General features: G+C 47.2%; 1 protein-coding gene across 1 annotated transcript in view; it reads left to right on the top strand.

The window, feature by feature from the left end:
* Window positions 1-5292: 5292 nt before the first annotated feature.
* The window catches only part of LOC117066079 (titin-like), a 28647-nt gene continuing 11474 nt past the window's right edge, over window positions 5293-22465 (top strand). The window contains exons 1-10 of the mRNA XM_033181555.1: window positions 5293-5477; window positions 9047-9139; window positions 11528-11598; window positions 12065-12089; window positions 14233-14300; window positions 14763-14787; window positions 17722-17849; window positions 18309-18342; window positions 20664-20731; window positions 21185-21209. Of these exons, the coding sequence (XP_033037446.1) occupies window positions 5447-5477; window positions 9047-9139; window positions 11528-11598; window positions 12065-12089; window positions 14233-14300; window positions 14763-14787; window positions 17722-17849; window positions 18309-18342; window positions 20664-20731; window positions 21185-21209 (568 nt within the window). The 5' untranslated portion in view covers window positions 5293-5446. The remainder of the gene's footprint in view (window positions 5478-9046; window positions 9140-11527; window positions 11599-12064; window positions 12090-14232; window positions 14301-14762; window positions 14788-17721; window positions 17850-18308; window positions 18343-20663; window positions 20732-21184; window positions 21210-22465) is intronic.

The following is a 22465-nucleotide window of genomic DNA, read 5'->3' on the forward strand; positions in this document are numbered from 1 at the left end:
GGGCATCTTTTCCTGGGCTTGCTGACCAGTTGCATCTCATTGGAATGGCATCTCTTGAGCCCTCTGCCCATTGTCTACATCTGGAAAACCCAACAGCCTGTCCCATTTTTAGTGTCCTGAGTTTAAGCATTTCTCTGCCCAAACCATCAAGCAGCTTCATCCAGAGGCGTCTTCATCAGTGTCTGAGCCCCAGGTCTCTTTTGAGGAGGGCGTGGGATCATCTGATTTCTCCTGTGGGCACTGAGTCACCACCATCCTCGGGAACCCTGGGAACATTTCCAGAAGACCTCCTTCCCCCAAACCTCAACTGTGCCTGGACCCCTTCCCCACCCACGGCAGAGGGCTGCATGTCGCTGTAGGGGTGTCAGGAGACTTGGGTCCTGGTCACAGTTCCACCATGTGTGTGAGAGGCGAGTGCTGGGACTCCGTTTCCCCGCACAGAGTAGGGGAGGGATGTCCGTGTTCTCCAGTGGGGCTCAGGCCGGGTGTTGGAGGAAGAGCCTCTAGAAGAAGAGGGCTGTGCCTGTGTGTGCAGGGATGGTGGCGCCTCCGAGGCCAGGACTGGCTCCCATCTCTGCTCCTCCTCCCACTGCTCCTCCAGGTCACTCCTGGCTGGGGGCCCAGGAGGAGAGGTGTCTGCAGAGGCCCTCCACCCCACACTGCGTCCCCTGCTCCACGTGTTGGGAAGAAGGAATTTAAGTCTGGAACTGAGACTGCACTGCCATGATGGTGACTGTTGTTCTCATTGGGCACCAGGGAGGTAGCTGTCCTTGGCATTTATTGAGTGCCCAGTGTATGCACTAGACTGTTCATGCATCTGCAGAGCCCAGGGTTTTCTTGATGGTTTGGCAGAGAGATTCTTTTTTTTTTTTTGAGACGGAGTCTTGCTGTGTCGCCCGGGCTGGAGTGCAGTGGCCGGATGTCAGCTCACTGCAAGCTCCGCCTCCCGGGTTTACGCCATTCTCCTGCCTCAGCCTCCAGAGTAGCTGGGACTACAGGCGCCCGCCACCTCGCCCGGCTAGTTTTTTGTATTTTTAGTAGAGACGGGGTTTCACCGTGTTAGCCAGGACGGTCTCGATCTCCTGACCTCGTGATCCGCCCGTCTCGGCCTCCCAACGTGCTGGGATTACAGGCTTGAGCCACCGCGCCCGGCCGGCAGAGAGATTCTTAAACTCAGGGCACTGGGAACAGGATAGGCTGTCGGGTTTTTCAGATGGAAGCACTGGCTTGTAGATGAGTGCAGCTGGGCGGTGGAGCCATGAGCTGAGGCAGCTGCTCCCAGAGTGAGGCTCCTGTGGACCATCCCGTCACTCCAGCCTGCCCCAGGCCTCTCCACACCTGCTCAGTGCCGGGCATCAGGCCATGGCGGATGGGCGACCTGATGCCTCGTTCTGTCCCTTCCTTTCATGTGTAGACACAGCCAATGTCCAGCAGCATGTTCCAATCAAGGTCACCAGACTGACAGAACAGATTCTGTGGCAGTAAAGTACCAACGTGCAAGCAGCACCTACAGCCATGCCAGGCAGGGGCTGAGTCACACCCCTAAACAAGGAATAAACTGTTCCGACTGCCACAGACTTTCTTTTTCTCTAGCAGCTAAATCGGCACTAGTAACAGTTGTAGCGCACCACCAGACACTGAGTAACTGGCCCCCAAGCCCTGTTCCAGCAGCCGTAACTGCAGCTCCAACTGGACAGGAAACCGGTTTCAGTAACTCACTCCTGGGAAGAGACCACCCGCCACGGGCTGGCTCTGGCCAGTTTACAGAGGCCGTGCACTTGTGTGCCTTTGTGTCCTGAAGACCTTTTGCGGTATGGGGCCTAATTGTAATACATTTAAATATTAGGTCTCCACCCCATGGTGACATGGGTCATATGTTGCATGTATGTTTGTTTGGTATACATGCATCAGGACCATCCTCACGAATGTTCACAGCTCCTCCTGTAACCTGTGGAAGGTTTCTATTCAGCCAGCCTGTCCAGCGTAAAGCTCCTGCCCCAACTCCCCCTCCTTCCATGTGCCAGGCTCTGGCCCTGGCAGGAAGCACGCGTCCCAGCCTGCAGGATGGCCACCTTGCGCGCTATAAACTTTCATAAGAAATCAAGTCTCTGGTTGTGCCAGAAGCTCTTTAGTTTAATGAAGTCTTATACCAGGCCTTAGCGACACGATGTAACCATGTAACAAACCTGCACATGAAGCCCCTGAACCTAAAATGAAGCGAAGAAAAAAAGTCTCCTCTTGTTTTCCAAATGTATGAATGTTGTGATTTTTTTTAAGTTAACAGAGTGAATGAAATGCTTCCTTTGTAGAGCAGCACTTCAGGTCTACGTTAGCTTTCATTACCCTGTTACTCCATGACCCTCCGGTTCCCTGAATGTGTGTGTGTACTTGTCAGTCAACTCACAGTGGCTGAAGCAGCAGGAAAACGCACACTTGTCTTACCCTTGGTCTGGGTCATAGAGCGGCAGGTCTTTTATCCCATGTTTGACAGGTATCTCTGTGCTGGAGATTTTCAAACAGGAATTTGCATGTGGCTTTTTAAACATATCTGCAATTTCTCTGCTATTCTCCTCTTGAGAGGTGGGCGTCTATGCCTCTTCTCATGGGGCCGGGCACTCGTGCTCACTTGTCCCTGACAGGTGACGTGGAGGGGATGCTGAGAAACTTCCCAAGCTATGTTTCAAAAGGCCACGAGCCTCTGCCTGCTTTACTCCAGTCACTCACCTGTGGCGCCCTTGGCCACCAAGTCAAGGCTCTGAAATGACCTGCGATTGCCCGGCTGCTTGGAAGCCCAGAACACCAGAGAGTCTCCTGTAGGTTCTCCAGCCAAGCCCAGTGACCCCGGCAGACCCGGGGAGTAATGTCCCCTCTGGATGATCCCAGCCCCTTGCTGCTGATTCAGCCCCAGCCAGTGAGCCTTCTCTGCAGTCCGCAGACATCAACACATAGCAAGAAGCTATCTTTCCTGTGTCTTGCGTGAATTCCTATCCCCGTGAAGCATCGACAAAACAAAATGGTTGTTTTCTACCAGCATTTTGGGGTATTCATTAAGAAAATGAATAAATTCCCAGTAAACGCACCAGGAATAACATACTTGTAGCACATTCACAAGGTACAGAAGAAGACACACTGAAATCTGGGTTTCCGCCTTTCCCTCTTCTGCAGCCTGCCAGTTCCCGCCTCTGGAAGTAACGGCTGTTTAGTTTGTGTACATTTTTCCAGATTTATTAATTGAGCAATCACATAGCACTGACGCCGTGACAAAGCTTTTTAAGGGCTTTGCCTGCCAGTGTGAAAGACCCATTTAGTTTTCATTCCCTGTAAACACTCAGGTGGCAGCGGGAAGGAAAGCCTTTTGCTCGTTTCAACTGTTCCCTATAAATGAAAGTCTAAGCTGCTCTTTTAAAAGTTGCTTTTAAATGCTGTTCCTCTAATGAGATGATTTTGTTTTTTCATTTAATGTATTCTCTATTTTTTTAAAAAAATTACTCCTCAGTTTGCACTGGAGATGTGAATCTGTTTTCCAATGTTTTTAAAGTCTCTCCACTGTCTCTCTTTCTCTGTCTCATGCATACACATTTATGTATATATATGTATGTGTATATATCCACGTATATGTATATTATGTGCAAACAAACACACATTTTTTCTGTTCAGTTGTTAACAATTATAATTCCCCATTTAGACAGGTAATATTACCTGTTCCTTCCCAAATCCTGTCAGTCACCTTCTTAATTAGGTAGTCCCTGAAAAAATTGCAATGTCTGTATTAATGCAGTTTTTATACCTCATCAATGCCCATTTGATTAAATAGTTCTTTTTTTTTTTTTTTTTTTGAGAAGGAGTCTTATTCTGTCCCCCAAGCTGGAGTGCAGTGGCCAGATCTCAGCTCACTGCAAGCTCCGCCTCCCGGGTTCACGCCATTCTCCTGCCTCAGCCTCTCGAGTAGCTGGGACTACAGGCGCCCGCCACCTCGCCCGGCTAGTTTTTTGTATTTTTTTTTTAGTAGAGACAGGGTTTCACCGTGTTAGCCAGATGGTCTCGATCTCCTGACCTTGTGATCCGCCCGCCTCGGCCTCCCAAAGTGCCGGGATTACAGGCTTGAGCCACCACGCCCGGCCCTTAAATAGTTCTAAAAGCTTGTGATGAATCCGCAGTGATGGAAATTTGCACTGAACCATTTCACTTCGTAATGGGTATCTACTTTGTTTTAAATGTGATAATGCTCTCGTTTTTATTCTCTAATTTTCAGTTGTTCTGTCTTTTTCAGGACCTGTCAGCTGCCTTCCAAGTGCTAATTCTCATGACGAGATAATAAGAATGGGTGTGACTGGGTGTTGATTGATGAGCCGAACACATTTAATCCTGGAGTTTGAGTTTATCAGAATTCCCCGTTTAGAAAATCATCCTTTATGTATTTCCAGATGAACACATTGTTGAACATATAATGCTTCTCTTTTCTTCATCTCCGAGTGAATAGCTAGTCTTTCATGTTTACATTGGCAGAGAAATCTCTCAAGAACTCAGAGAGATTCAGAAATCAGTAAGTATGCAACTTAGTTGCATACAGAGAAAAACAGTAGATAATATAGATAGCTGATAAGAGAGTTTATACAATTCCTATCAGTTGTATTCTTAGAGATGGACTTTTAAAAATTGAATTTAGGCCGGACACAGTGGCTCACTCCTGTAATCCCAGCACTTTGGGAGGCCAAGGTGGGTGGATCACCTGAGGTCAGGAGTTCAAGACCAGCCTGCCCAACACGGTGAAACCCCATCTCTACTAAACATATAAACATTAGCAAGGCGTGGTGGTGCATGCCTGTAGTTCCAGCTACTAGGGAGGCTGAGGCAGGAGAATCACTTGAATTCGGGAGGCGGAGGTTGCAGTGAGCCAAGATCCCACCACTGGACTCCAGCACCACTGGGCGACAGAATGAGACTCTTGTCTCAAAAAAAAAAAAAAATTTATACTAAGACATTTTAAACTTTCATCTGGAACAAATTTAAAATTGCTGAACATAGAAATTGCTGATGACTCAGGAATAGTAAAATGGGTGAGGATAGTCTTTCAAATCAAGGAAGGAACCTCATTTTATTCTGAATGTGTTTTGACCCTCTTCACCCTGAAATTTTCACTATCGAATATATTTGGAAGGCGGGTCTTCTTTCCTCATTTAACGTTTGTCTCATACACAGGGACTAGTACAGTGGGTGTGGGATTCAGATTTTGAAATGAAGCATAGACTCTGAGTGGCCCCTTGTCCTGTGAAAGTGCACTGGTCTGGAGAGCGGCAGTTGGACCCCAGAGTGTGGCACGTGTTCCTGTGTTCATTTGAACATTCTCTTATGACCTGTCGCTGAGGTCATGTGATGATGCGTATCCTGTCTCCACCCCAACTGCCGCTGGTTCTGAACTGAACTGCCAGTTAGACAACTCACCAGAATGGGAGGCAGCCTTTCCTGCTGTGGTGAAGGTAGGCTCACTTCCATCTTCTCACTGCAGCTTCTTCACATGGGCCACTCGTACTTAAAATGTCTTCCTGATTTATTTATTTTTTCCCCAACTCCAGTTTGTCTACAGTTTTACAAACTGGTTTTAGAGTTTTATGACTCAGTTTGCATTTTTGATTCTATCAAGCTTTTGGCCTTAAATATTTTCCTCTGTTTAGAAAAATGTTCTGTTTCCAAGGCCAATTTTATACACACTTCCATAGAATAGACCTAGAAGAAATGCAGCAGCATTTCCTTCGTCATGTCAGGAGGTCTCGGTACCAGTTACAGTGTGGGACGTTCTGTGAAAGGCAGATGACAGGCCGAAGTCTTCTACATTGAGGCGTGAAAATCTTAATCAAATGTTGAAGCAGCTGGAATCCAGAGTTTTTTTGTTTTGTTTTGTTTTGTTTTTGTTTTTTCTGAGATGTACGCTTACTCTGTTGCCCAGACTGGAGTGCAGTGGCGCGATCTAGGCTCAGTGCAAGCTCCGCCTCCTGGGTTCACATCATCCTCCTGCCTCAGCCTCCCGAGTAGCTGGGACTACAGGTGCCGCCACCACGCCCGGTTAATTTTTTGTATTTTTAGTAGAGATGGGGTTTCACCGTGTTAGCCAGGATGGTCTCGATCTCCTGACCTCGTGATCCGCCCGCCTCAGCCTCCCAAAGTGCTGGGATTACAGGCGTGAGCCACCGCCCCCGGCCTGGAATCCACAGATTTTTAGAAAACAAACATTTTCTGACGGGAAACACAGTAGCCTAGTTAAGAGGTTTTGAGGGATTGTTTTAAATTAAAGACATTTTAAAAACATAAAACACAATCAAGTGGATATACGAAGTTACAAAATAGAAAAAATTATTAGAGGTTATAAAAGGTTTATGAAAATCTTACTTTTGAGTCAAAACTGACTGGGGTAGATAGGTTTATTGATAAGGTCTTATTAAAATTAGCTACAGTATTAAAAATACAGTAATACCAAACTAAAATTTTGGTTTAAAAATAAGTTTTTGTTAAGATAGATAACCTGTTCTCAATGAAATTATAAGAGGTAATATTTTTTATTCTGAAATTTTTTTTCTTTTTGTGAAACTTCTCAGATTTATGCCTCAGAGGTTCGAGTTTTACTGTCTCTTTACACCTAATTTACAGGTCCCACATCATCGCCTTCTGTTTCTTTTCCCCTGGAAAAGGCGCTTCTTTATACTTGGCTTGGGTGATAACTCTCTCCTTTACATTTTCATCAGCTTCTTTAACCCCTGGTCCCCCCACCCCCAGGTTCTAATTCTGCTGCTGTAATTCTAAAATGCTTATTTTAAAGGTCTGAAATACTAATGTTTGTCTCAGATGTAACGTGATTTTGTACTCTTGGCCTTTTGCTATGTCTTGTTTTAGGTGATCGGGAAACCTCCCCACGCTGTTAGTTAGAGCCAGGTATCCCCCTGCTCAAGTTACTAGCACTTCTGTTTATATTTCTCTATAATGCGATATTCACTCGTGACTGAACACACGCTGTGTCTCATTAAATTCGAGTACCCTTCTCATCAGGTGTGACTTCCAAGTTATTCAACAGGCTTCATTCAAACACTGCCCATTCTCAGGCAGGCCTTAGTTCGGCCCGCTCAGATAGTTGCTCAGATGAGTGGTCAGTGAGACAGTGGGGGTCACAGATTTAATTCATTAAATCACTTAAACACCAGCCCCGAGGGCCACATTTTCAGTGAACTGCTCACGCAGGGTTGGTCAGTGGAAGGGAAGTTGATTCTTGGCACAGCCATCAGGTGGCGGTTGGCTTAGAATGTTCTGAGTTCTGAGCCATCTTGGGGACCAAGCAGACCATTGGTCCCTTGGGGTGGTCATGGTCATGGGGGTGCTCACCACCAGGCAGCTGGCAGTGTGAAGCTGCTGGGGAACGCTGGCCAGACATTTGAGTTTGCTCATCAGAGAGACTTGGCAGGCAAGTGCCATATTTTAGGTAAAGAATGAAAATCTAGAGACAGAAGTTTTGCTTTGTTTGAATGATTTGAGCTCTTCTCTGGACTTAGTCACCTCCAGGCATCCACCTTCCTGAAGAGACCTGGGGCAGGAGGGTTGAGAAAGGGAGTGGAAAGAGCTCCTGGTCAGGGTCCAGGCCATGCTTTAGAGGCCTCAGGGGTTCAGGGACCTCTGTCCCCAGAAAACCATCTACATTCTTATCCCAGATCCATCACTCCTGAGTGCTGTGACTCTGGGCAACTCGCTTCAAATCCCTCATTTCACTTCCCTGAGCTGTCAACTCTGGGTGGCAGCCCCTGCCCTGCCCATCCCTCCAGGCTGATGTGGGCAACACAGGAAATAACAGAAACTCTCATGAGCTCTAAAGCGTCGGGCCCACGTGAAGGAGAAAGGAAATTTCATCCTCGACTACCCTGGAGCCCCTCAAGTGCCTTCTCTATATTAACGACTGTCACAGGCCTGACTTATTCCTTCAGACATGTAATGATTGAACACTTTATCGCACTCAAGAAGCACCTAGTTTCTTCAGACTTTACCTCTGTTTAATTACTTTTAGCCTTAGGACATAACATAGGCCATTATGAACATTTCCACTCAGAAGAGGGACCTGAGGCATAGAAGGGTCTATAGATCTTCTCAGTTCATGTAGCTTCCAAATAAGGACTTGAGCCCAGACCTTCGTGCACCAGTTCCCCGTGCTCTTGGTCACTCCCATCTGCCGCCTTTCTACCTTGCCTTATCTCAGTACAGGGATTTGCCTACGCAATCGGTCTGCACCATTTTAAGTGCAATCAACAGTGCAAGTTCTTCCTAATGCCCAACTCAGATTCAGGAGGCTTATCTCTGCAGATGGCGACAGTGGACAATGGATCAAACGTTGAACCCAGTGGTCCCCAGCCTTTTTGACACCAAGAACCAGTTTCACGGAAGATGATTTTTCAGAGGATGAGAGTGGGGTGGAAGGATGCTTTCAGGATGATTCTTGCACGTTTATTGTGCACTTTATTATTATTACACTGTAATAATTAATGAAGTAATTCTGCAACTCACCATAATGTAGAATCAATGGGAGCCCTGGGCTTGTTCTCCTGCAACTAGATAGTCCCATCTCGGGGTGATGGAAGACAGTGACCCATCATCAGGCATTAGATTCTCATAAAGCGCGTGCAGCCTGGATCCGTGGCCTGTGCAGCTCACAGTAGGGTTTGCGCTTCTATGAGACTCGAACGCCGTGGCCAATCTGACAGGAGGTGGCGCTCAGGCGCTGATGCCAGTGATGGGGAGCGGCTGTAAATACAGATGCAGCTTTGCTCCCAGCTGGCTGCTCACCCCCTGCTGTGCAGCCCGGTACCTAACAGGCCACACACTATCGATGGCCCAGGGGTTGGGGACCCCTGATTTAACCCATTTCCCATTTAGAAAAAAGTGCCGCTCACTGGCTCCACAGTGTTCTCGGGGAACACACGTAATGGGTTGAACTGTGAATAAACGATTCCTCATTTCTCTATGGTCTTCTGTAGCAAGATGTCAACAGCTGTCTTTATTTTCATACATTTCCCAGGTTGTTGCCCCAGTGAACCGCAATCTACACATAGATTTAGAGCGCATATGTGCCGTGATCCTGATTTGCCTCCTGAAGGGCAGCTAAATAAAGGTACCATGGAAATTCAGTTACCTTTGCAGGCATAAGGATTCCAGATTCTTCAGTGTCCCACACTTCAGACCACTCTGACATTGCTACACTCTATCTTCTTTATTTCATGTGTACAAATTGACTAGTGTAGTACTAGTCAATCACTAGTCCTGCAAATGCGGAAGATGTATTTCCACTTCAAGTTTGGTTCACTTTTAATAGTAAAGAACATCTCAGTGCAAGGTTTAGATATTTAGCTGATTGTTAGACATTAGCTAAAATGGAACTCTTCCTGATAAAATGTTGCTGCATTTTCAAACAAAATGAACATCATGTGAAACTTGTAAATTAACATGAAAATGGAAATACTACAGAAAGTTCATATACTCTCACCCCTCAGTATCTTTTTTGTGATCACATCTTACTTGAATGTGGTGCATTTGTTATAGTGGCTGAAGCAATAGTGATACCTTCTTCTTAATGAACCTCTAGAGTTTGCAGTAAGGCTCACCAGGTGTTGTTCAGCAACAACAAAAGGGACCTCTTAGTCCCTTTCTTCTTTTCTTAGCACCCCTGACTACCATAGATCGTTTATTTTACTGCCTCTATAGATTTTCTTTCCCAAAATTCTGTACAATTGGAATCATAAAGTATGTAGCCACTTAGGACTAACTGATACCACTTAGCAATACACATGCAAGAATTTTCATATCTTTTTGTAGCTTAACGGCTTACTGATTTTTACCAATGAATCATATTCCACTGGGTTCATGTAACAATGTGGGTTGGTGCACTCACCGCCTGAAGAGTATCTCAGCTGCTTCCAGTTCAGGCGATTATGAATATAGCTGCCCTCACTGTCATGCAGATTTTGCAATGGGCATAATTTTAAAATGTAACTGGATAAATGTTTAGAATTTTAATCAGTTGTTTGTATAACAAGACTCTGTTTTCCCTTGTAAGAATTAGTTAGAATTCAGTAAAATCACCTGGTCATTTTTTTTTTAAAGTTCTTATTGATTCAATTTCTATAACAGATATAAACCTACTCAGATGATCTGAGTCTCCTTTGGGTACTTATGATACAGTTTCTGCCTTTGAAGGAATTTGTTATTTTTATCTAAGCTGTCAAATCTGTGAGCATAGAGTTATGCTAAGTATTCTTTTATTATCTGCTTGATATTAATGGGATCAGCAGGAATGATTCTTTCTTTTATTTATATTATTTGTAAATTGTGTCTCCTAGCTTTTCTTGGTGGTTAGCCTGGGTGGAGGTTTATCAATTCTATTTATCTTTCCTATGAAGCAGCCCTTGGTTTTGTTTGTTTTATCATATCTATTACAGTGATTTCTGCACATAATTTTTTGTTCTATTTTTATGTCTGGTTTACATTACACTATAGTTTTTTCTCTAGCTTCCTAAGGTGGAAGGCAAGAAAACTGAATTAAGATTGTTTTTAGTTTTATTTGTTTGTTTGTTTTTAAGACAAAGTCTTGCTCTGTTGCCCAGGCTGGAGTGCAATGGCACGATCTTGGCTCACAGCAACCTCCGCTTCCCCGGTTCAAGTGATTCTCCTGTCTCAGCCTCCCTAGAAGCTGCGATTACAGGCGCCCACCACCACGCCCAGCTAATTTTTGTATTTTTAGTAGGGATGGGGTTTCACCATTTTGGTCATTCTTGTCTCAAACTCCTGACCTCAGGTGATCCACCCACCTCGGCCTCCCAAAGTGCTGGGATTACAGGTGTAAGCCTCTGCGCCTGACCTGTTTTTAGTTATCTGTGCAGCATTGTGAATAGAACTAATGCTCCAAAGTGTGCACTTAATAATTAAAATAATACATGTTGTGTATTTTTCGCCACGATCATGCTTTAAAATCCAATAATATCAGGAGGCTGAGGCAGGAGAATCACTTGAACCCAGGAGGCAGAGGTTGCAGTGAGCCGAGATCATGCCACTGCCCTCCAGCTTGGGTAACAGAGTGAGACTCAGTCTCAAGAAAAAAAAAAAAAATTCAATAATAGAGGTGATAAGTGCAGAAGGAGCATATGTAGAGTCAGGAATGTTAAACACAGTAACTTTTTAAAAAATAAAGGATATTTACCAGGCCTCTCTCTGAGAGGAGACCCTGTCCTGGAGTGATGTCCTGCATTTGTGTGCTGCCTGTGTGAACACTGCCTACTTCACAGTGATGAGGGTGGTTTAGCCAGAGACCCAAGACTCTGTCTCCCAGGGCTCTCCTGATGGTGTCCTTTGCCTCCTTCACCACCAAGGAGGGTGGCCCAGCAGCAGCTCAGCCTGTGCTCTCACCCACCTCCTCCACACACGCCAGCCCTGTGTGCCCAGCACCCAAGGCTGCCAGTGGTCCTTCAGCAGCTCTCACGGCTGACAGTGACTCTACGTTTCCTAGGCTTCTTCTACAACCAGGACTGGCAGTGGCCCTCGGTGACTTCCTGGGACCTGATCCGGGCAGTACACTCGGTAAAGTCTTCTTTCTTTGTCTGAGACGGCAATTTTATTTCTTTTGGTTTCTTTCTATTTTCTCTGAATTAAGATATGTAAATTTTACCACGTACTTTATAGATGAGCCACAGAATTCCTTGGTGGGCAGAGGTATGTGAGAGCCCATTCATTGCCAACTTGGAACTCGTTCCAGATGGCACTCATAGATGACAGCGTTAGTGATACCCTGCATGGCAGAGAGCATTTTCCTCAGGAGAAATGCATTCTTGAATATAGCGGTGACTTTGCAACCAAAAATCGTTTTGGAAATCTCATGCAGTACTCTTGTGCATTTCCACAAGTGTCTTCTAGGCTTTATTTGGGGGCCATTGCCTCGAGCACTATCTCCCAACCCGTTTTCTAACGTCACCAAGTGAAGAAAAGACCCAAGAACACAGGACACAGCATGGTCTGACACTCACAGTGTTTTCCTTTCTCTCTGCAGACGTGCTCAGCGATTCAGGAATACAGTATGTACTCTGGGATCTCCCTTTTGATAAGGAAAAATCTTAGCTTTGAGAAAGGTGACACTTTCCTCCCGACTTTGGCTGGAGAGCCACCTTGGTTTGAGCTTCCTGCTGGAAATGAGGTTTGGGCAGTTTGGTGTAAAAAAATGAAGAGTTGAGTCAGCAACTGTGGCCATCCACTGTAGTTTCCAGAAGCAGTGATGTCATTGAAATAGGAATAGGGTGCATCGGGGTGGAGAGGTATGGAGGAGAGAGTCCGTGTGGAGTGATGGTGAACGCCTTTGGGAGTGTGTGTGCATTTCTCTAGAAACATGTTCCCCTGTGCAAAGCACGACCCAAGGATCAATGTTCTAGAAACAACATTCCATCCCCACATCAGTCAACACTTCATCCTTCACCACAGTTGTACCGCAAGGTTAGTTGAACACCCCCCGTCCTCAGATTGGAGACGGTGGAGAGATGAATTTCCCAAGCTCTCAATTTCCTGAATGGAAAAGGCAAATGTGGACTCAGGAAGGGGTGAAAGGTTGACCTGATGGGCTGCTGCTCCGCAGTCGTCACGTGGCCCTGGTATAACTCGTCACCACAGCAGGGAGTTCCAGCATGTGTGTGTGCATGTGGAGGCACCACAGCCTAGAGAGATCCCAACACTGCCCAGCACTGTAAGATGTTCTCAGTGATGGCGAGAGGCAGGGTAGCAACACAGTGGACTTTGGGGTGGTCCTTCATGTGAAACACGCGTAGGGGAGTCACAGGCTTTTGGCTGCGGTGGTGGTGTCAGTTCTCAGCTGCTGTTCAAAAGCAGAGAATAATCAGGGACATGTCCCATTGTATTTACAGATATGATTGGACCCAATGGGGAGGCTCATGCCTGTAATCCCAGCACTTTGAGAGGTTGAGGCAGGAGGATCACTTGAGCCCAGGAGTTTAAGATCAGCCTGGGCAACATAATAAAACCACATCTCTACACAAAATACAAAAATTAGCCAGGCATGGGGACGTGCTCCCAGTTTCTCAGGAGGCTGAGGCCGGAGGATTGCTTTGGCTGGACAGGTGGAGTCTTTAGTGAGCGATGATTGTGCCACTGCTTCCCAACTGGGAAACAGAGTGAGATCCCGCCACAAAAACAAACAAACAAAAATCATGATGATCACAAGCTTTAGAAATGCTCCAGCTTAGTAACACACACACCCAAGAAGTAGTGTCCAATATGATGTCAAAAACAGCTTGAGTGTTAGCCTGGTGCCCCCTCTTCCCTGCTGGAATCTCAAACAGCTGGGTTAGAGAGGGTCAGCGCCCCCACATGCTGCCCGCATGACAGGCTGTCCCAGTGTCAAAGCCAGTGTAAGTGTGAGCAGCAACAGACTCCACGGACACACACACGTATGGAAAAGGACAGATAGCACGTGCTAAATAGGAGTTATCTTTAAATGGGAAGAAAACTGAGTATTTTCAAAGCTTTGTTTCATTGTCCTAAAAACAAATGGATAGTGAAAAAATACAAGGTTTTGGTCCAAATTAATTATTCTCTCTAAAGAAAGGCTGCTTCTTATCAAGTAGAAAACCTCTAGGAGGGGCCGGGCATGGTGGCTCACACCTGTAATCCCAGCAGTTTGGAAGGCCGAGGCGGGCCGATCATGAGGTCAGGAGATGGAGACCATCCTGGCAAACATGGTGAAACTCCGTCTCTACTAAAAATAAAAATAAAAAAAATTAACTGGGTGTGGTGGCGGGCGCCTGTAGTCCCAGCTTCTTGGGAGGCTGAGGCAGGAGAATGGCGTGAACCCGGGAGGCGGTGGAGCTTGCAGTGAGTGGAGATCGCACCACTGCACTCCAGCCTGGGCGACAGAGCGAGACTCTGTCTCAAAAAAAAAAGGAAACCTCTAGGAGGGATGATAGCCATAGCAGCAGCACAGGTGGATTCTGGGGAGGAAATGACCTTGGAAGGATGCAGGAAGGGAGGGCAAGTGAGCTGGGGTCAGATGAGGAGGCAGGAGCCCTGAGAGGCGGCGGGGACACCCAGCCTGCCCTGGGTGCTGTGTCCTGTTCAAGATGGGCTATTTCACGTTGATGAGGCGGTCGGGGCTAGAAAGCTGCTCTTCCCTGCTCCTCCCTGCACCTGCTGACGGTCACTGTGTCCTCCTAGTGGCAAGAGATCCTCTCTTGAAGAGACTCCGCAGGAAAAGCAGAGACGAAGATGCCGCACAAGTTCAGGTCAGGCCGCCTGGTTCTGTCTGGGAAAAAGTTACTTTCTTAGCTTTATCTTCTTGAGTTAAAATAAGATATGAGAATCTGACCCTATATCTCGTAGATGACTTACACAGTGTCCTTGGTGGGGGGAATTCTGAGTGAGTCTGTTCCCCATTGAGGGTGGATTTAAGACGGCGGGAGAAAATGACAGCGTCAGTCACGCCCTGAGCGGCAGTGAGCTTTCTTCTCAGCAGCTTGATTCTCTCCTTGGGGAAAATCACTGAATCACCCAGCAGCACGGAGTTAGAGGACACATCCTCCAGGAGAAACTTTAGCATGAGTCAGTTTGTTCTGTTCTTCTGTGTTCCTTTGATTTGAACACTGTTTTCCACCTGGTTTCCTAATGTCACCAAGTGAAGAAAAGACCTGCGCACTTGGGACTCGGATGGTCTGAAGCTCATGCTGTTTTTCTTTCTCTCAATGCAGGCAGAGGAACAGGCCAAGGAGAAAGGTATGTGTTCTGGAATCACTCTTAGTTCTAAGGAAAGATCTTCAGTGTTGCAAAAGGTGGCACTTCCTAGTCTGTTTTTGCTGGAGAGCCACTTTGGTGTGAGCTTCCTGACAGAAATGAGGTTTGGACAGTTTGGCATAAAAAACACTGAGTCCAGTAAAGAACTGTGACCATCCACTCGAGTCGGGGAGGCAGGATTGTCATGTAGATGGAACAGTGTGGTGTGCATCAGGGTGGGGAGGTACGGAGGAGAGAGTCGTGTGGAGTGAGTGGGAATGTCTTTGGGAGTGTGTGGGCATTTACTCAAAAATCTGGTTTCCCTGTGCAGAGCACAACCAAAGGAGCAATTTTCCTAAAAATAAAATTGTATCACCACTGCACACTTCACATAAAGTAATGCATTCATCCTCCCCCACAGCTGTACCTGAAGGTAGATTTTATGTCCTCATCCTCAGATAGAGATGGTGCAGAGATGAATTTCCCAGGCTCTCAATCTCCTAAATGGAAGAGGCAAATGTGAACTCAGGAGTGGGAGGAGGACTGGTGCAGTGGGTGACTATTGTGCATTCACCAGCCAGCCCTGGCATAACTCACCATTAGTCCAGGGAGTTCCGGCATCTGTGTGTGCATGTGGAAGGATGAGAGCCTAGCGAGGTCCCAACACTGTCTGTCATTGTAGGCAGGTCTCAAAGGTTGCCTAACCCAGGGTAGCAGTAGGTACATTTTACACTGGACTTTGGTGTGGTCATTAATGTGAAACACACAGAGCGAGCTCAGAGGCTTCTGGCAGTAGTGGTGGGGTCATTTCTCAGCTCATGGTCAAAAGCAGGAAATACTAACATGCTCTATTGTGTTTAATAACATGATTATCACAAGCCTTAAAAATGCTCCAGTTGGCCAGGAACAGTGGTTCACGCCTGTAATCCTAGTAGTTTGAGAGGTCGAGGCAAGTGGATCACTTGAGATCAGGAGTGGAGATGAGGCTAGGCAGAGTGGTGGAACCTCGTACCTACTAAAAATACAAAAAGCTACCTCAGTGTGGTGGCCCACCCGTGGTCCCAGCTACCCGAGAGGCTGACTGGGGAGGATCACTAGATCCCAGGAGACACAGGTTCCAGTGAGCAGAGATCGTGCCGCTACACTCCAGCTTTGGTAACAGAGACCTGCTATCGAAAGAAAGAAGGAAAGAAATGCTTTAGTTACGTAGCAAACACAATCAGTACACAGGGCCAAGTATCATCCCAAGGAACAACTTGGGTGTTGGCCTCCCACGGTCTCCCCTGCTGGAACCTCTGGCACAGCTGGGTTGGAGATGGTCAGTGCTGCCACCTGCTGCCCCCATGATGTGCTGTCCCAATGTCAGAGCCAGTGTGAGTGTGAGCAGCAGGGGACCCCGACACACAGACATTGCATTGAGAAGGTTCAGTGCAAGGACGGACAGCACTTGCTAAGTGGGGTTATCTTTAAATAGAGGATAATTGAGTATTTTCAAAGCTCTGTTTTATTGTCTTTAATACAGAAGATTGGTGAATGTATAGAATATTGGGGCTAGAATGAAATCTCTCAGAACAAAGGCTGCTTTTTACCAAGTGTAAATATTCTAGAATGACTGATACACACAGAAGCACCACAGGTGGGTTCTAGGGAGGAAATGACGTTGGAAGGACTCAAGAAGGGAGGGCAAGTGAGCTCAGGTCAGGTCAGGAGGCAGGAGCCCTGAGAGGCTGCTGCGTTTTCATTTCTCTCCTCCATCTTTCTGTGTTGATGGCAATAACACAATCAGAAATTAGTGAGAGGCAAAGAAGAGGAGCGAATTCCCAAAATACCTGACTTAGACACGGGGGAGATGATGAGCAGGGGTGGACGTCGGAGTCAGGCCAGACACAGAGCCATCCTCAGGCTGCTCTCCCTGTGGCTGGGACAGAGAACCGCATTTACTTTTCACCAGCTTCTGGAAGTCACGTGACAGCTGGTCCTTGTGTAGATGCTGTTGGTCAAGGTTGATTTATCCCAGAATCGCATTTAACTGGAGGGAGCCTCACAGCTCCTGGCCAGGGCAGCTGCTTCACACTAGTTGAGGCAGAAGTGGGAGAGGAGCCAGTTCCAGTGCGGGATGAGCTAAGCAAAGGGAGGGGCTGCCCCAGAGGCCAGGTGTTCCTTGCAAATCTCCCTTGTGACCCATAAGACATCACTTTGCTTGTTTTTCTGAGATAGGCTTGGAATCATCAGTCCCAAAGTCTGTGTTCTTCACCCATGGGTGGAAGGATCCTGGCCATGGCTGGTCACTGTGAAGGCAGGGGCTGTGTCCTTTTTGTTCCTTCTCATCCCAGAGCTCAGCCCTGGGCAGCCCATCTTGGGGCCCCAGTGATGTTCTGATGCACACAGCCCTGTCCTGAGATAGACCACGAGTGTGAAAAGGCTTCCTGCTCACCCTCTGCAGTCTGCTGAGTCCCACACAAATCCAGGTTCCTGTGTGGATCCTGATTCAGGGTCGGGAGAAGTGCGTGGGCTCCCCTCTGTGTTTGCTGTTGCGGTCCTGTCTGCTCCTGAAGTGTGCTATTAAGGATTAAAATAATAAATACTACGTATAGCTCACCATAATGTTTTAAAGTCCAATGAAATGGATATTAATTGCAGTAGGAGCATAGGTTTATTTAGGAAAGTTAAGTGACATAGTAACATTTTTACAAAAAAGAGGATATTTACCAGGCCTCTCTCTGTGAGGAGACCCTGTCCTGGAGTGATGTCCTGCATTTGTGTGCTGCCTGTGTGAACACTGCCTACTTCACAGTGATGAGGGTGGCTTAGCCAGAGACCCGAGGCTCTGTCTCCCAGGGCTCTCCTGATGGTCTCCTCTGCCTCCTTCACCACCAAGGAGGGTGGCCCAGCAGCAGCTCAGCCCGTGCTCTCACCCACCTCCTCCACACACGCCAGCCCTGTGTGCCCAGCACCCAAGGCTGCCAGAGATCCTTCAGCGGCTCCCACGGCTGACAGTGACTCTGTATTTCCTAGCGATGGTGACCAATCAAATCATCCCAGAAGTAGCTGTAGCTCATCACAAGGTAAAGTCTTCTTTCTTTGTCTGAGACGGGAATTTTATTTCTCTTGGTTTCTTTCCATTTCATTTGAATTATGATATGCAAATCTCACCATGGAAATTATAGATGAATTGCAGAATTTCTTGGTGGGCAAATGTAAGTAAGAGTCTATTACCAACTAAGAGCTGATTCAAGGTGGTGCCCATAGGTGACAGCTTTAGTGACAAACTGCATGGCAGAGAGCATTTTCCTCCTGAGAAACTCGTTCTTGAAAATGACGGTGACTTTGCAACCAAAATCATTTTGAAAATCTTACACAAAACTCTTGTGCCTTTCCACAATGTCTTCTAGGCTTTATTTTGGGGTCATAGCCTCAGGCACTATTTCCTGTCTGGGTTTCTAATGTCATCATGTAAGCAAAGACCTGTGCACACAGGACACAGCGTGGCCGATGCTCACAGTGTTTCCTTTCTCTATATGCAGCGAACAGGAGGACTAGGACCTCCCAGGAAAGGACGTAAGTATTCTGGACGCACCCCTTTCCTAAGAAAAAATCTTCATTGTTGAGAAAGGTGGAACTTACTAGCCTGTTTTTGCTGGAGAGCCACTTTGGATTGAGCTGCCTGCCAGAAATGAGGTTTGGACAGTTTGGTTAGAGAACATTAAGAGTCTACTAAAGAACTGTGACCATCCCAGTCTAGTCCCTGAAGCAGTGGTGTCATTTAGATGGAAGAGGGTGGTGTGCATCAGGGTTGGGAGGTGTGGAGGACAGAGTCTGTGTAAAGGGATCACAAATGTCTTTGGGAGTGTGTGTGCATTTCCCCAGAAAGCATGTTCCTATGTGCAAAGCACAACACAAGGATTACTGTTCTAAACACAACATTTATCACCATTGAACACGTCACATCAATCAACCCTTTCATCCTCCGTGGCGGCTGTACCTGAAGGTAAGTTTCCTGTCCTCACTCCTCAGATAGAGACGGTGTAGAGATGAGTTTCTCAAGCTCTTGGTCTCCAAAATGGAAGAGACAAATGTGAACTCAAGAATGGGTGAAACATGGATGCGACGGGCTACTATTGTGTATTTATGACAGCCCTGGCATAACTCATCACCATGCCAGGGAGTTCCAGCACCTATGTGCGCATGTGGAGGTGGTGTGTTAGCCTGCAGAGATTTTAAGCACTATCATTACAGGACGGTCTTAGTGGTCACCTAACACCGGGTAGGAATAGCTACATTTTACAGTGGAATCTGGTGTGGTCACTAATGTGAGGCACACTTGCAGAGCTCAGAGGGTTTTGGCGGCATGATGGGTTCATTCCTCAGCCCCCCGTCAAGAGCAGAGAATAATCAGGGACACATTCTGTCGTATTTAAGAACATAGTAATCACAAGCCTTAGAAAGGCTCCAGTTCACTAGCACACACGCCTAAGGCACAGCACCAAACAGGAGCTCAAGGAACAACTTGGGCGTTAGCCTGGTGCCCGTCTCCCCTGCTGGAATTCCTGCACAGCTGGGATGGAGAGGGTCAGCGCCCCCACCTGCTGCTTCCAGGACGGCCTCTCCCAGTGTCAGAGCCAGAGGGAGCCTGAGCAGTAGCAGACTCCCTGGACACATGTTGTGTTGAAAAGAGAGACTGGAAGGAGAGAGAACACATGTGACATGTCATGTTTAAATGGTAGGATAATTGTATTTTCAAATCTTTAATTTTCCTTAAAACAGATGTTTGGCAGATAAATCTTATAGAATATTTTGGCTGAACTACATATTTTGAAAGAAGGGCTGATTTTATGATGTAAGAAATCTTTTTTTTTTTTTTGAGACGGAGTCTTGCTCTGCCACCCAGACTGGAGTGCAGTGGCCGGATCTCAGCTCACTGCAAGCTCCGCCTCCCGGGTTTACGCCATTCTCCTGCCTCAGCCTCCCGAGTAGCTGGGACTACAGGCGCCCGCCTCGTCGCCCGGCTAGTTTTTTGTATTTTTAAGTAGAGACGGGGTTTCACCGTATTAGCCAGGATGGTCTCGATCTCCTGACCTCGTGATTCGCCCGTCTCGGCCTCCCAAAGTGCTGGGATTACAGGCTTGAGCCACCGCGCCCGGCCGATGTAAGAAATCTTATAGGAGGGGTGATCCACACAGCAGTGCGGATGGGTCCTGGGAGTAAGTGCCTTCAGAAGGGATCAGGAAGGCAGCACAGGCCGGGAGCTGTGGCTCACGCCTGTAATCCCAGTACTTTTGGAGGCCATGGTGGGTGTATTGCTTGAGCCCAGGAGTTTGAGACCAGCCTGGGCAACCTGGCAAAATCCCATTTCTACAAAAAATACAAGAAATCAGCTGGGTATGATGGGGGCATCTATAGTTTTAGCGACTTGGAGGCTGAGGCAAAGGATCCACCTGGGCTTGGAAGGTCGAGGCTGCAGTGAGTTGTGATTGAACCACTGCACTCCAGCCTGGGTGACAGTGCGAGACCATCTCAAAAAAAAAAAAAGAAAGAAAAAAAAAAAGAAAAAAGTACAACTTAGCTCAGGTTTGAATAGAAGGCCCCCTGAGATGCTTTTGTTGAAACACAGCCACATTGTGTGGCGTACCCTGCTTGAGATCAGCTTTCACACTGATGAGGGTGGCTTAGCTAGAGAACCAAGGCTCTGTCTCCCAGGGCTTTCCTGATGGTCTCCTTTGCCTTCCTTCTCCACTAAGGAGGACGGCCAGCAGCAGCTCAGCCTGTGCTGTTTACCCACCTTTTCCACACATGCCAGCCCCCTGTCCACAGCACCCAAGGCTGCCTGAGGGATCCTTCAGCAGCTCCCATGCGCTGACAGTGACTCTCATGTTTCCTAGGTTTCAAGTTTCTTGCAGCAGAGCTTCCTGGAGAGAACTCCACAGAGGAAGTCGTGGCCGTTTACACAGTAAGATCTTGCTTTGACTAAGATGGGAATTGTATTTCTCTTGGCTTCTTCCTATTTCATTTGAATTAAGATATGCAAACCTTATCATGCACATTATAGATAAGTTACAGAATTTCTTGGTGGGAAAATGTGAGAGTTCATGACCAACTAGGTCATGATGGCACGCATAGATGACACCTTCAGTTACAAACTGTGTGCAGGTAACATTTTCCTCAGGAGAAGTGCTTACTGTTTGAAAATAATGGTGACTTTGCAACAAAAATCCTATCGAAAGTCTTAGACAAAACTCTTGTGCCTGCCTTTCCACAAGTGTCTTCTAGGCTTTATTTTGGGGCCATTGCATCGAACAGTATTTCTCATCTGGTTTTCTAATGTCAGCAACTGAAGCAAAGACCTGTGCACACAGGACACAGCCTGGTCTGACGCTCACAGGGTTTTCCTTTCTCTCTGCAGAGGGACTCAGCGTTTCAGTCAAGCGGTATGTACTCTGCAGGTCACCCATTTGCTAAGAAAATATCTTAGTGTTGAGAAAGGTGATGCTTTCCTCCCTGCTTTGAACTTCCTGCTGGAAATGAGGTTTGGGCAGTTTGGTGTGAAAAAATGAAGGTCAGCAACTGTGGCCATCCACTGTAGTTCCCAGAAGCAGTGATGTCATTGAAATAGGAATAGGGTGCATCGGGGTGGAGAGGTATGGAGGAGAGAGTCTGTGTGGAGTGATGGTGAACGCCTTTGGGAGTGTGTGTGCATTTCTCTAGAAAGCATGTTCCCCTGTGCAAAGCACGACCCAAGGATCAGTGTTCTAGAAACAACATTCCATCCCCACATCAGTCAACACTTCATCCTTCACCACAGTTGTACCGCAAGGTTAGTTGAACACCCCCCGTCCTCAGATTGGAGACGGTGGAGAGATGAATTTCCCAAGCTCTCAATTTCCTGAATGGAAAAGGCAAATGTGGACTCAGGAAGGGGTGAAAGGTTGACCTGATGGGCTGCTGCTCCGCAGTCGTCACGTGGCCCTGGTATAACTCGTCACCACAGCAGGGAGTTCCAGCATGTGTGTGTGCATGTGGAGGCACCACAGCCTAGAGAGATCCCAACACTGCCCAGCACTGTAAGATGTTCTCAGTGATGGCGAGAGGCAGGGTAGCAACACAGTGGACTTTGGGGTGGTCCTTCATGTGAAACACACGTAGGGGAGTCACAGGCTTTTGGCTGCGGTGGTGGTGTCAGTTCTCAGCTGCTGTTCAAAAGCAGAATAATCAGGGACATGTCCCATTGTATTTACAGATATGATTGGACCCAATGGGGAGGCTCATGCCTGTAATCCCAGCACTTTGAGAGGCTGAGGCAGGAGGATCACTTGAGCCCAGGAGTTTAAGATCAGCCTGGGCAACATAGTAAAACCACATCTCTACACAAAATACAAAAATTAGCCGGACGTGGGGACGTGCTCCTATAGTCCCAGTTTTTCAGGAGGCTGAGGCAGGAGGATTGCTTTAGGCTGGCAGGTGGAGTCCTCAGTGAGCCCTGATTGTGCCACTGCTTCCCATCGGGGAAACAGAGTGAGATCCCGCCACAGAAAAACAAACCAAACCAAAACAAAAATCATGATTATCACAAGGCTCAGAAATGCTCCAGCTTAGTGACACACATACCCAAGATCCAGTGTCCAATATGATGTCAAAAACAACTTGGCTGTTAGCCTGGTGCCCCCTCTTCCCTGCTGGAATCTCA

The sequence above is a fragment of the Trachypithecus francoisi genome, unplaced genomic scaffold (assembly GCF_009764315.1).
Source record: "Trachypithecus francoisi isolate TF-2019V2 unplaced genomic scaffold, Tfra_2.0 Lachesis_group2, whole genome shotgun sequence".
Classification (NCBI taxonomy): Eukaryota; Metazoa; Chordata; class Mammalia; order Primates; family Cercopithecidae; genus Trachypithecus; species Trachypithecus francoisi.